Raw genomic sequence first — 13,566 nt, 5'->3', positions numbered from 1 at the left:
AAATAATCAATGTTAATAGGCGATAATTTGACATGTAAAATAACTCAGAATAACGTTGATTATTAATATTAACATGATAATTAATAACTAGCTCTTATGGTTTTAAGTCTATGTTGTCTTCAATAGTATTCATAAATAAATTATTTATTAAAACTTATATTAGTTAAGTTGTCGAACTATTACGGATATGATTTTTATTCTAAAACTGTTACGTTTTAATTTGTTTTGTTATTAATTTTTATTATTAGGTTAAGTTTCTGTATTACGTTTCAGTTGTTTCTCTGGAGCCGAATTCAGGATTGTCTATTAATTGTGATTACTCTATTATATTATCTCTGTTTTAATGTTCTTAGCTGAATGGTACATAATGAACATACCTAAACATGTTTTTAAATTGTTTCGGTAGTTAGCACATTCAATTAATTCCCTTATAAAGATGACTGAAATGTTCTTTCAACTAAATTATGTACTTATCATGCGCTGGTTACACGGGCTATTTTAGTAGATGTAATAGAATTAATGTTTACTATGAAATGAACATGAATATATTGAATAAAGAAAATATCGGTATGCGGAATTTTGGTACTCTCTTTTGTGCATTTAAAAACACGCCTTAACTCAATCTAATAAGGACAAATGCATTATCAGCTATAGATATTTAAAACATTATTATTACAAAAATTCTTAGTGATATTTCGTATATGAAACCTATGAAGTGCCTTATATTTAGCTAAGCATTTAAAAACAGTATTCAAAAGTTTTAGGTTATTCTTGAATTGTATGATAAATCAGAAACATGTCGCAAATTTGTCAATGTCAAAATACTTAAGAACAAATTGGATTGACAGATGCTAAGAATACGTTTGATGATGGCAGTCAATCATAGACACAATAATATTTCTGCCATTTTGCCATATTGGGTTGAAAGGGGTTCAAGTATTACGTAAACACTATAGGGGGAGGGGGGTGTTTGCATTTCTTATTTGGTGATTACGTCAACAGTATTTATTTACTTTTTTACACATATTACACACACTGTCTATGCTTGAAAAAGAAATGCATTTTCGAGGAATCCTACAAAAAAATAATACGTTTATGTACTATTATTTTTGAGAGCTTTGCTTACTTTTGCTGACAAGAGGGGAGAGGGGGGGGGGGATTGCAGTAAATCTGCTTACGTAATACTTGAAAGGGGAATACCTCAAACGGGAGTTTCATAAGTACTAATAGCTTATAAAAACTTACTACCCGCCCGTCTTTACTTTAACTATGATTTTTCTATGAGAATGTATTGATGATTTACTAATATAGAATTTTATCACAAGTATTAATGTAATCTTTTGCACGCCTTTTAATATTTCATAAAGTTGCGTTGATCGATGTTTAGATAAGAATGTTATCTTCATTTGTTTGTTGGCAGAATGTAACATTCCAATTTGTTCATTTATTTTTTAACAGTCATTATTTGTGTAATTGTGATTAGAACTTTAATAAATGTATTAGAACTAACATTGTTTTTTTTAACATCCACTATAGGGTTTTTAGATAAGAGCCATCTAGTAACGACATATGACAAAAATTATTATGTACGTTATATGAAACATTATGGTTTTTGTCCTGGGAGACATTTAGGACTACATGAATAAGGTTTTCGATACCAATTCGACTACACCAAATCCCTAATAATACCGGTCACCTACTCGACCGTGGGTTCACGGACCCAGTTCTACTTTAGTTCATCAGCTCTACGGATGTCTCCATTACGAGTAAAGAGACATAGTGTTGAACAGGATGTGTCTACGTAACATCAATAAAACTTAGAGCGATAACAATTACATTTTCTTTGAAAAACAGTTGGTGTATGGCATTTCATGTTTTACGGAATTCGAATTGGATTCGATTGATTCAAACGACATGCTTTATTCTTCATCTATTGTGAAGTTTTTCTTTATATTGATGATGATTTAATTGTGTATAATTTGATTCTATATTTAATTGTGTTTTTAAAACCCTCTGTATTGGATATTAAAATAATTATTGTGAAATTGGAATGTTCATGCAACGCACATCAAAGTTTGCGGTCTCGGCTCATTAAAGATGGTAATTATCTTTGATAACACTGATTTACAGCTTAAGATATATAATTGACGTAGCTTATTTGTCCGATTCACTTCTGCAAAACCATACAATAACAGTATGATAAAATTTCGTAGTTATAGTTATGTAACTTACGTAGATACATTTTCTCGGCATTTATGAAAGTTTTCAAGGATTAGGATTTTTTATAATTCGTGCTTGTCTTTAGAAATTCGACCGTGTCCTCCATGTACGGTTTAAGCACTCGCCCGGTACCGCACAACCCTCCCAAAGGCCGAGAACAAATTTAAATTAAATTAAAACTTGCCCTCGAACCGGGAATCGAACCCGGTACCCCTCACCTAGCTTCCACTTAATAACACCGCTAGGCTATGAGGCCCCTACACTGATTTTCAAGTGACCTACACTATCTCGGAGTAAAGTATAGATATTTTCTAAAATTGAGAATAATGATCCCTTATTTTACAAAATAATCCGCTATCTTCATACTCGGTTTTTAGGATTACCTAAAACGACATATTCTGCATTGTATTGTCAAGAGTTACATCTATAATACAAATACCTTTTTAAATCAATGCCAATATTACAGAAGCATGGTAATTATATAGCTACAATTTATCTTGCCAACTCGAGTCTGACGTATCGATGTAGGATTTTAAAGTCGGGAATTAATAGTTATAAAAAGAAAAAAATCATCATTATTATTAAAGCCTCATCATTATCATCAACATCATTACTTTAATCTAAATAGACCCAATTTACAACAACTTTAAGTTGCTGGCACCAACTACACTGATTTTCAAGTGACCTACACTATCTTGGAGTGTAGTATAAGTATCTTCTAAAATTGAGAAGAATGATTGAAGTCAAAAGCAAGGGCAGGTCCAGGTGGTCTCGGTCACTAATTTTCATTTAATACTGATAAAATAATAAAGTCTACCCCCCTAATTCATCGTAAGTTTTTCTTAAATTTTACTTGAAACGTATTACGTAAGGCACGAATAGACTTAAAATAGTTTAGGTGAAGTCAACATTCAATCTGCAGTTAGTGAAAACAATATATGCCTGAAGTATATCTAATATAAAAAAAATCGGTTGTCTGTAAAGTCGATTTACTGACGATAGTTGAACGTGACAACGTCATAAAAAAATATTGATGCATGGTTGCATTTTTTTTTAAATTAAATTTTATTTGTTTGATAGGTATTTTGTAAGGATATAGAGAAGGAGGTAAATGGAAATAACAATTGAATTGATCAAGTTATATTTATTTGTACGCATAAATACAATTATGTCAATTTTAAATGGAACGCCTCAGAGCGAGGTAACGCCTCAGAGCGAGGTAACGCCTCAGAGCAAGGTAACGCCGCATGAGTCATGTTTTTTCGTGCGTGCAGCCGGCTCCATCGATTTATAAGACGTTGTCACGTCAAAAACTAATAAAAAATAAATTAATAATTATAAGGAAATAGCTAAAAAGTCACATCACAGGAGACCGAAGAGCTGGCAGCTACGTCGGACAAAGAATTAGTCAAGCTATTCAAAGTGGGAACGCTGCCAGTATCTTCGAAACCTTGCCTAAATGGACTCCTTTTAATAATATATTTTATATATGATATAACATCTTGAACAAATGTCCTTGCGCAGGCAAGGCGAATTTTAGGTATAAGGGGGAGTGGGACGGGGGGGCGAGAGAGTGACGTGTCGATCGCGTGATTGGGTCCCGCGCTGCGCATACTTTCCCCCACTCCCTTGTTTAATGCTCAAGAAGTTTGCCGGTATCTGTATTATATTATATTTTGTAAGGTTTTTAATTTTAGATTCAAAGAATGATATTTTAGAAATGTCATGAACAGGTAACGTAATTATTATTTGATAATTTATCTGATTAAATTTATTAGGTTACGCAGATACGATAACATTAATAAAAACGACATTGAAGAGTCATAAATCGATATGTTAATCTTGCTATTGGAATTATAAGTAATCAACCATTTTTAAGAAGTTGGTACTATGGGCTGCTGGGCTGTGCTGTTTTTAGTGGTAGTACCAGTCTTTGGACAAAATGACTTGTATAAACTAAATATCATTCATTACAATGATTTTCACGCACAGTAAGTATATTTTTTTATATGTATTATAATCATCATTATTTTCAACTATAGAATAAATAATTAATATCATTACAATTATATTGGCTCGATATATTATATACGCTAATCTGTACATTTGTACTATTTAAAAGGGGTTTAAAAGTGTAAATATGTTAAAATCAATGTGTACGTTGTTCGAAAAAAATATTATTTATTTTCTTAGTTTCGTGAGGAATCGAATTCGGTTCAAAGATACTTTATTTATCAAAATATTACCGAGAAAATTTAGGGTCCTAGGTTAGTTATGTACATCGGATTATGAAATTATTTAAAAATAAACTAAATAAAATAAATTCTAGCAATATGTACAATATTTTTTATTAATCCAAATATATCAAATATAGGTAGTTCGTTATTGGTTTTTAGGCCCATATTTTGAAATAAACAACAGTCTAAACTGACAAACTCCAGAAAATGCCCTTAAGGTTTGATTAAATTTAAGTTCAAATAACTAAGTAGTCGTAAAGCAATCTTTATAGGTAAACTCAAACTCAAAATAACTTTATTCATATAGGTAACTAAGTACACTTATGAACGTCAACAGAAAAGATAAATTGATTCTAAATTTACATTTAGTACCAGTTCGCAAGTTAAGGGCGTAGAGCGGCAAGAAGAACTGCCCTGCGATTCTGTAACTCACTTCACGAACTCACACAGCGGTTTTCGCATCGGTGGTCGCTCTCAAATCAGTCATGAAGCAGTCATTTTATGATTTGCCATTTTGATAAACAATAAACTACAAGCTCCCACCTTTTCAGAATGCCAAATCATAAAATGACTGTTTCACGACTGATTTGAGAGCGACCGCCGATGCGAAATCCGCTGTGTGAGTTCGTGAAGTGAGTTACAGAATGACAGGGCTGGGCATGAAACTCTCCGCCACTGTTTTCAATCGTCAAATTTTGAGTCATACAAATTGTTTGAACTGGACTAAATCAATCCCAAGGATTAGGATCATTTAATTAATCGTCAAATTTATAAAAAGCTTTATTGATTAATTTACGTTTAAAGAGAGTTTTGATTTTAATCAGTGATAATTATCTAATTTTGAGTATGTTGTAAAAACGAATACAATTTCCATATAAGGAGTGGTTTATCTTCTGGAGCCTGGTCGGTTGCTTAGATTAGTTCTGTTTTCGAGTATTATACTGGTAAAAGTCACCATTTGTTTTAAAATCGTTTATATTTTTTTGTACATACAACAGGCTTCAAGAGTATAATATGGGTTTAAATGTTGTTTCCAGCTTTGATGAAATATCCCAATCAGGTGGAACTTGCAATGCTGCAGCACCATGCTTGGGCGGGATTTCTCGACTTGCCACAGCTATAAAGCAAGCTCTGGAAGATGAACCTGACTCTCTGGTACTTAATGGAGGAGACACCTTTCAAGGGACCGTATGGTACAATATTATGAGATGGAACGCTTCGCAACACTTCATGAATTTACTACCTAAACATGATGCACACGTGAGTTCATTGCATTTTTGCACGTTTTTGTTTAGACACTCCAAAATCGAGTACACAAAAATGTGGTTGAAAAGATTTTCAACTTTTTGATGGTGTCTTCACGACCTAATATCATTTAGGGGATTTTTTGTATCTTAAAAGTGACGTTGGACCGTGTTGTATGAAAAAAAATCAAATTTACCCGTTTAGATGTTACAATTGTGTTTGTTATTATAAATTACATTGGTAAAAGGAAAAAAAGTTGGAAAGTAGTTGAAGTTTAAAAAAAATATGTTAACGGTCTCCGAGATGGATGAGGTTTCGGTGGTTGTTCGACCAAGTTTTGACGAATACCCTGGACAAGTGATAAATAAAAAATAGCCGAAAAAAGATGGCTGCGTTTGGACTTGGTCTCCAATTTTTATACAACACGATTTGCCTTGTAAAAACGGTAGACGTTAGAATCTCTGTTGGGATGGTATGTTAAGATATATAAGTTTTGTAACAAATCAGTGTAGGTATGTTTGAATCAGTACAAAATAACGATAACCCTTTTGTAACAGAATCTGTCGCACAACACATCCTTTTCGGTATTCTAGCACTCTCTAGCAATCTCCTCTAATATTTTTGATCCATCAAACGTTGGACTTTGATTTTAAGACTATGACGGGCACAAATTTCCAGGTTTTAGGTAATCACGAATTCGACCATGGCATAGAAGGATTGCTGCCATATTTGGAGCGTTTAGAATCAGATATGTTGGGCGCCAACGTTAACACAACGTTGGAGCCAGAGTTGGGGCAATACGTGAAGAACTATGTCATCGTAGAAAGGAATAATCGCAAAATTGGTATCATCGGTGTTTTATTGACTGCTGTAAGTTAAAAAATTTGTCAATTGTAATAAGATATTACGGTCTTTGTGTTGGTACTGTGTGAATGATAAGGGACAGCTAATTTTGGATTTAACGGTGTGAATATTTTGGTCCCATACAATTGTGTAATAATATAAAATATTACGAAATATTTTATTTTTTCGATTATCACTAGTATTTCGAACCCCAGCTGTGTGCAACTCTTGCACTTAGGTGGTGTTCAAGTATAACGTTAGAAGATTTACTTACTTACTATTTAACCCCCCCTTCCTCTTGTCAGGAAAAGTAAGCAAAGCACTCAAAAATAATAGTACATAAACGTATTGATTTTTGTAGGAATCCTTGAAAATGCATTTCGTTTTCAATCATAATTCATAGACAATGTGTGGGTAATATGACGTAAAAAAGTTAAGAAAGAAAGAAAGAATAAAAAAGAAAGAAAATCAAAGACCCCCTCCCCCTATAGTGCTTACATAATATTAATTTAACAGCCCCTTACGGTACAGAAGCTTTTTGTGTCTGACTGGGTCTAAGACTGCGGTTTCCTTACAATGTTTACCTTCACGGTAGGAGGAAGTGTTTTTTGGTCACATAGGAAGAAAAACTATTGAACGCATGACTGAAGAGAGAATCGCACACTCAAGTTTCGCCCATAACTTCTCTCATACTAACTACGAGCTTTGTTTCTAGAGCTAACTAATTAAATTATAGTACTAACTTTTATATCTTTACAGTTTACAGCTGATACTGGTAGGGTGGTAGTAGAAGATGAACTAGAAGCGATAAACCGAGAAGCAGCGATCCTGGCGGAACAAAATGTTGATATTATTATTGTTCTTTCTCATATGGGATATTCCATGGATCAGTAAGTTTTTTGCTTATAACGAAGCGTATTAATCGCAAAATTATCTAATCTTAATCATTATTTCGTGCATATCAACGCAATGATGCGTTTAAAATAATTACTTGATAATATTATGTATTAAAATATATATTCTGCCGATAATTATCTTGAGGGCCGAGTGAAGGTCCGTAGGAGTATGAGGAGGAAGAGGAGGTTTCGGAGGTTCTATATAGGGACCGTAATTAAAAATAAATCAGATTCAATTTTTCGGTAGATCACGAAGTTCAGTTAATGTTCTCCGCCTCAGTATGTCCTGGATAAAAATTTCACTGCCAAGTCGGAGATTGATGTTCCGCTTCAGCTATTAATTTATCGCTACATAGGTCCTCTGGTTTGGGTCTCCTTAGGGCCCTTAGAGGAGTGAGCGGGCTTATACATTTGTTAGCGTTAAATTTATGTATATAGTTAATGAATCTTTAACCCGTTTATTCTAGGGAACTAGCGGCTAAGATGTCACCAGAAGTGGATGTAATAGTGGGAGCTCATAGTCACACACTTTTATTTACCGGTGACGCTCCCTTTGGTACACCTGGCGGAGATTATCCTACTGTCGTCACGCAGGATAGCGGACATCAGGTATAGAAGTATGCTCATAGAAATGTGCGCAGGAAGCCATCATGTTCACCAGCATATCTTAGACCCAAAACTCGACAACAAGGCATCAGCCGTTAGGCCTAGTTATTTAAATTAAAAATCCTGTTACGGACATGGAATAAAAACACATTTAAAGAACTCATTCATTATATTTTTTGCCAACTTGAAAAAAATTATTGGATGATAAAGAACCACGATATAAAAATATGTATAGATACATAAAGATATTGTGTTGCAGATACTTATAGTGCAAGCGTCTGCCTATACGCGCTACTTGGGTGACATAACGCTTTTCTTCAATGATCAAGGAAAAATTGTCTCTTGGAATGGTCAACCTATATACTTGGGGACTTCCATTATTAAGGGTTAGACAATAATACTTACAATGCCTTTATTATATCTGATTGCTTCTAATGTTCCAAAATGGTCAACATAATACTATGTTTTGTAATTTTTCTGGTAAATTTTATGATTTCTCTTCCTCTTTAGTAATATAATAAATAATCTCTTAAATAGTACGGAATCAATATCGTTAAAAATCACGTCAGTTTACCAACGAAGTTAAAAGCTTCGCCACTAGATGGCACTGAATTCAAAATTACATTACTACTGAATTTTTATATGGTTCCTTATTATGTTTCCAGATGCCCGCATGGAAGCAGAATTAGACAAGTGGCGATCTGAGTTGTATCCGATTAGTAGGGAAGTCTTGGGGCGATCTCTGGTTCCTCTTCGACGCAACTCGTGCTACGGGGGAGAGTGCAACCTCGGCAGTTGGGTCTGCGATGCCTTTTTAGACCAGGTATTTTACTTGTACATGGTTTTCAATATATATATAATAAAAATGGTCTTCGTTTGAGGCTCCTTCACGCCTAAATCACTGATCGTATCGACGTGAAACTACTGCCATTCGATGCGAAATTTTTCCTCGATGGTTTTTTTATTGCTGTTTTACTTTTATGAAAATTTATACATACGGACTTCACCGCGGAAACATTCGGGGAGGCTTCCTAGAACCTCAAAACGTCAACATCTGTTAAAAACTCGATTTTCGAAAATTTTCAATTTTCTTAGCGGGAAGTTAAAAAGTAGACTAATAAAAATATGAAAAGAATAATAATAATGAAACATACAAACACAGCAAAACGTTCGGAAACGGCTAGTTATGTACAATAATAAAACAGTTTAAGTATTAAAAATGCTGAATACTCTAAAATAAAACTCAAACTCTATCAATTATAAAACATGGGCACCACTTAAGGTGACGAGAACAGTTTTAACGTCATCTAGGCTATTAAGATATGCCAAAATCAATATTGTTTTGGAAATAATATACTTATTTTAAAGTTTTTTGAGAAAAAAATTTTTTTAACTGATACGCACAAAAACCACTGGTACCGTGTCAAAGTTGTTCAGGATCCTTTGGTAGAATTCTCATTTTATTTATTTCATAATATTATTTTAATTGAACGCGTAAAGATTCGTATTCAGGGTGCTATTAAATAAAAAGCTTCAATGTAGCAAATTAGAAATGTATTTATGGCCCAAGACACCGACAGGCTTAGACAAGATCCTAAATTAGGTATATATACATATTATATATTTTTGTCTTCACTAAGATATCATTAAAAATTACAATCGAGCCTAGTATAAAACTATTAAGTAATTTACATAAGAATATTTAAGCCAAAGCTTCAAATAACAGTCAAACTTACAGTCTAGTGAGGCGAAGGCACTACCACTGTTTTATAGCACTTACCACTAACGTGCACTAAAGGCCGATTTACGTTATCTTAGTGTTTAGGAGAGTGCTTTAGGATAGTACTTTAGTTGAAACATGTAAACGCTACTTGCTTTAGTAAACGCTACGCTAAAGAACTTGCCTTTCAAGTTGTACTAAAGCACTCTCCTAAACACTAAGATAATGTAAATCGGCCTTAACACTGATTCAAATAGTCTTTTCCTTTTCAACCTTCTGATGAGGCCAGTGGTGCTAGAAGTTGAATATCCTCGATATTAATAGAGCTCAAGCAATATTTTTAATAATTCTGTCGACGCTACGAAATTAATGACTTTATCGTAAAATACAATTATAAACTTCAAATTAGTTATTATCTGGAAAAATAAATTCGATATACAAGTAGTACGTTTAGAATTAAATTATATATAATGATATATACAACATTAATATAATGATTCTTTATCAGATGTTGCCGCTTGCGCAAGGTGCAAATTGGAACTTCGCGCATCTCTGCTTGCTATCTTCCGGAGGTCTTAGAGCGAACATAAACTCTGGAGGTATTTCTTTATCGTATCAGCATCTTTAGCGGTGACGTTAATCCGTAAATATTAACAATCTTATAATGTAATATATCACGTGTTTTAATGTAATATATTTTCGTAGATGTCACCACTGAGGGACTCCTCATGGCGTTGCCTTTTGAAAACAAATTACAATCGTTTGAGCTGAAAGGGAAATACTTGTTAGAGGCCTTGGAATACTCTGTATCCGCTGTACAAACGAACCCTAATAGTTTTTACAGCTATAGAATGCTACAGATTGGTGGTAAGACATATAACACATATGTTGAGAGTAAACCGCGGGTCAGTATATTTAATTAAATACTAATACAGTGGCGATACAACCTTATATGAGTGTTAAGATAACTCATGTTTGATAATTATTCAGCGTCTTGTGTCTGGCTCGTGGTAAAGTTAGTTTCTCGATGTTCTTTCACAGCGTGAGCAAGAATTAATTGCGCACATACAAAAATCCAATCATAATCATTCACCTTAGGTTTGCGAAATACATTCAACGCATCAGCACCAAGTGGTTCTCGTCTGATATCCTCAAGAGTTCGTTGTATAAACTGTGAGGTTCCGAAGTATAGTCCAGTCGACCCTGAAGCCACTTACCGAGTGATAACTCAAGACTACCTTGGTAACGGTGGCGGTGGATATTCAGTAAGTATTTTTTATATAACAGACTTACTTAGACTATTTGGCCAACCGAATAAATAATATATAAATCGCATTACTTGTTCATAACAATAAAGTATAAGCCTGAAGGAAGAAGAAAAGAAAATAAACTTTATAATAGCTGTTCTGCCCGCTTTACTCAAACTTAATATCTTTATTCATATAGGTCAAACAAGTACACTTATGAAGGTAAAAAAGGAGTTAAATTAATAATTGTAAATTTACATTTACTACCAGCCCTGCGATTCTGTAACTCACTTTTCGAACTCACACAGCGGTTTACGCATCGGCGGTCGCTCTCAAACCAGTCGTGAAGCAGTCATTTTATGATTTGGCATTCTAATAAACAATAAACTACAAGCTCTCACCTTTTCAGAATGCCAAATCATAAAATGACTGCTTCACGACTGATTTGAGAGCGACCGCCGATGCGAAAACCGCTGTGTGAGTTCGAAGTCAAGGGCGTAGAGCGGGCAAGAAGAACTGGCAAGAAACTTTTCGCCACTGTTTTTAGTCGCTAAGTTTTGTGTCATACAAATTGTTTGAACTGGAGCAAAATCCCAAGAATTAGGATCATACTGTATCTTTAATCAAACGTCACTAAAATATAATGACTCGAGGTTAAAATCCGTTCATTTAAAACGGTGTATATTAATAATTTTATCCCTTCAGGCAATAACCAACAACAGAGAAAATATAGAGGATTATGGTTACGACTATGTCGCTCTACAGGATTTCATTCGAAAAACGAAAATTTTCTTCCAAGGTAACGACGAGCGAATAAAAATGATTTATAATAATTAATATTGTAATTGATATTTATGTGTACATTAAAATATGTCAAATATATTAATAAGCTAACTTTAGTTATACAGAAGCAATAATAAATATAATAATAAAAGATGACTTTAGTGTTTTATTTTTCCCAATTACAATCTACCCTACTATAAAAGGCAATGAAAGTATTTCATCGAAGTGCTTACCTAGTGGAATTCCTATGCTAGAGGAATTTCACGATAAATGCCATATGAGAGAACCGATCGTTTGGTAGGGTCCTCTGCCACGAGGCGTAAAACAAATTAAATTATAATATTGTAGGTGATTAGTTTACGTGTCGTAATGAAACAGTGATGTGTTCTGACAAGAACAGGTCAAGAGTTATAGACAGAGTCGTGTGTTCTGAAAAGAACAGTTTTCATCGTTGTCGTAAGATACGATAATGTGTTCTGAAAATAACAGTTTATTAGCGTTATCGAAAGACTACGATATCGAAGTGTTCTGAGAAGAACACGTTCGTACGCTTCGACGGCTGCGCGCAGAAAAGGTTCAACTTTTTGCCGCGCCGCGTTTTTATCGCCTGCCCTGTACCTGCGCAACCCTCCGCATTTTGGCACCAATGTTAATACTAGTAGTAAGTGTAGGATAATTTTTGGGTATAAATGAATATAGTTTTGAAAATAAAATATCATTCCATCTTCACCTCTTCTCTACAAACAATTAGGGAGTTTTATTTTAACACAACCAAATAACTCTAAAGTAACATCCCTAAAATATCATCTGTCTTGTTATCGTTACTGTCTATTAGTAAAACGGTAACAGTGTTGAATACCACCGCACTTTTTTGACGATACTAATTATTTAGGAGTCTCCGGGGACCTTCATTGGAACACCTCCAAGTGAGTTTTGCTACGGAAACGCGTCTAAAACATTCACGTGAAAATAAAAAAGAAACGGATTTCTAAAGGAACTTTTGCACTGTAAAACTGTTTACACACTAGTCTAGCAAAATTCACATTCAAAATGGCCGTTTACGTTTATAAAATAAATAGGGATGTGAAAAATAATCGATTTCTTTCAAAGTGAAAATCGATTTTTGTATTCGATTTTAATATTAAAAATAATTTAAAATCAATCATAGTTGATCAGTTTCAGTTGAACAGTTATTTTAAAAATAAATATTAATATACTAACCTAACCTAACCGATCTAAATAATAATTGGGTTTTTGGACAGCTCCGGCGCTACGGGAAATGCAGCCCCTCCACCCTTGCGTACCAAAGCACAGGGATTTTATTCAAGCCTCCGATTATTTATATACACTCTAGGGGTAAGGCAGACAAGACCACGTGGATAGTGGGGTGCTCTGATTCGGTTTTGGGTACTTTTTGGATATCAAAGTAAACACTTTATTCTAGTAAAAATTAAATAACACAGAAAGTTGCAAACAATGAAATACAAGTACTAATTATAATCTATCAACACGAAATTAGGTTAATTTCAATGTTGATTATTCTATAACTTTAAATTTCAAAAATGAGGAAATAATCGATAAATAAATAAAACGATTATTAACAATCGATAAATTAAAAACACGATTTTTTTAAGTGAACGTCACATCACTTATAACGGATTGTTTACAAATTTTAATACATTACACAAAACTTTAAATTTTTTATAAAAATATTTAGCCGCGTTTCCGTAGCAAAACTCACTTGGAGGTGTTCCAATGAAGGTCCCCAG

At 33.8% G+C, this 13,566-nt stretch overlaps 1 protein-coding gene across 1 annotated transcript; it reads left to right on the top strand.

Annotated features, from left to right (window-relative positions):
- The first annotated feature begins 4,039 nt into the window (after positions 1–4,039).
- Positions 4,040–11,918, top strand: LOC125053925 (apyrase-like). The gene is made up of 11 exons (XM_047655548.1): positions 4,040–4,211; positions 5,495–5,717; positions 6,381–6,572; positions 7,305–7,435; positions 7,909–8,050; positions 8,307–8,433; positions 8,713–8,870; positions 10,276–10,366; positions 10,473–10,634; positions 10,866–11,032; positions 11,720–11,918. The coding sequence occupies exons 1-11, from the start codon at positions 4,111–4,113 to the stop codon at positions 11,849–11,851; spliced, it is 1,626 nt and encodes a 541-aa protein (XP_047511504.1). The 5' UTR covers positions 4,040–4,110; the 3' UTR covers positions 11,852–11,918.
- Positions 11,919–13,566: the final 1,648 nt, after the last annotated feature.

Source organism: Pieris napi, chromosome 11, assembly GCF_905475465.1.
Source record: "Pieris napi chromosome 11, ilPieNapi1.2, whole genome shotgun sequence".
NCBI classification, from domain to species: Eukaryota; Metazoa; Arthropoda; class Insecta; order Lepidoptera; family Pieridae; genus Pieris; species Pieris napi.
Note: the sequence above shows the minus strand (reverse complement) of the source record. Positions and strands in the feature narration are given on the sequence as shown.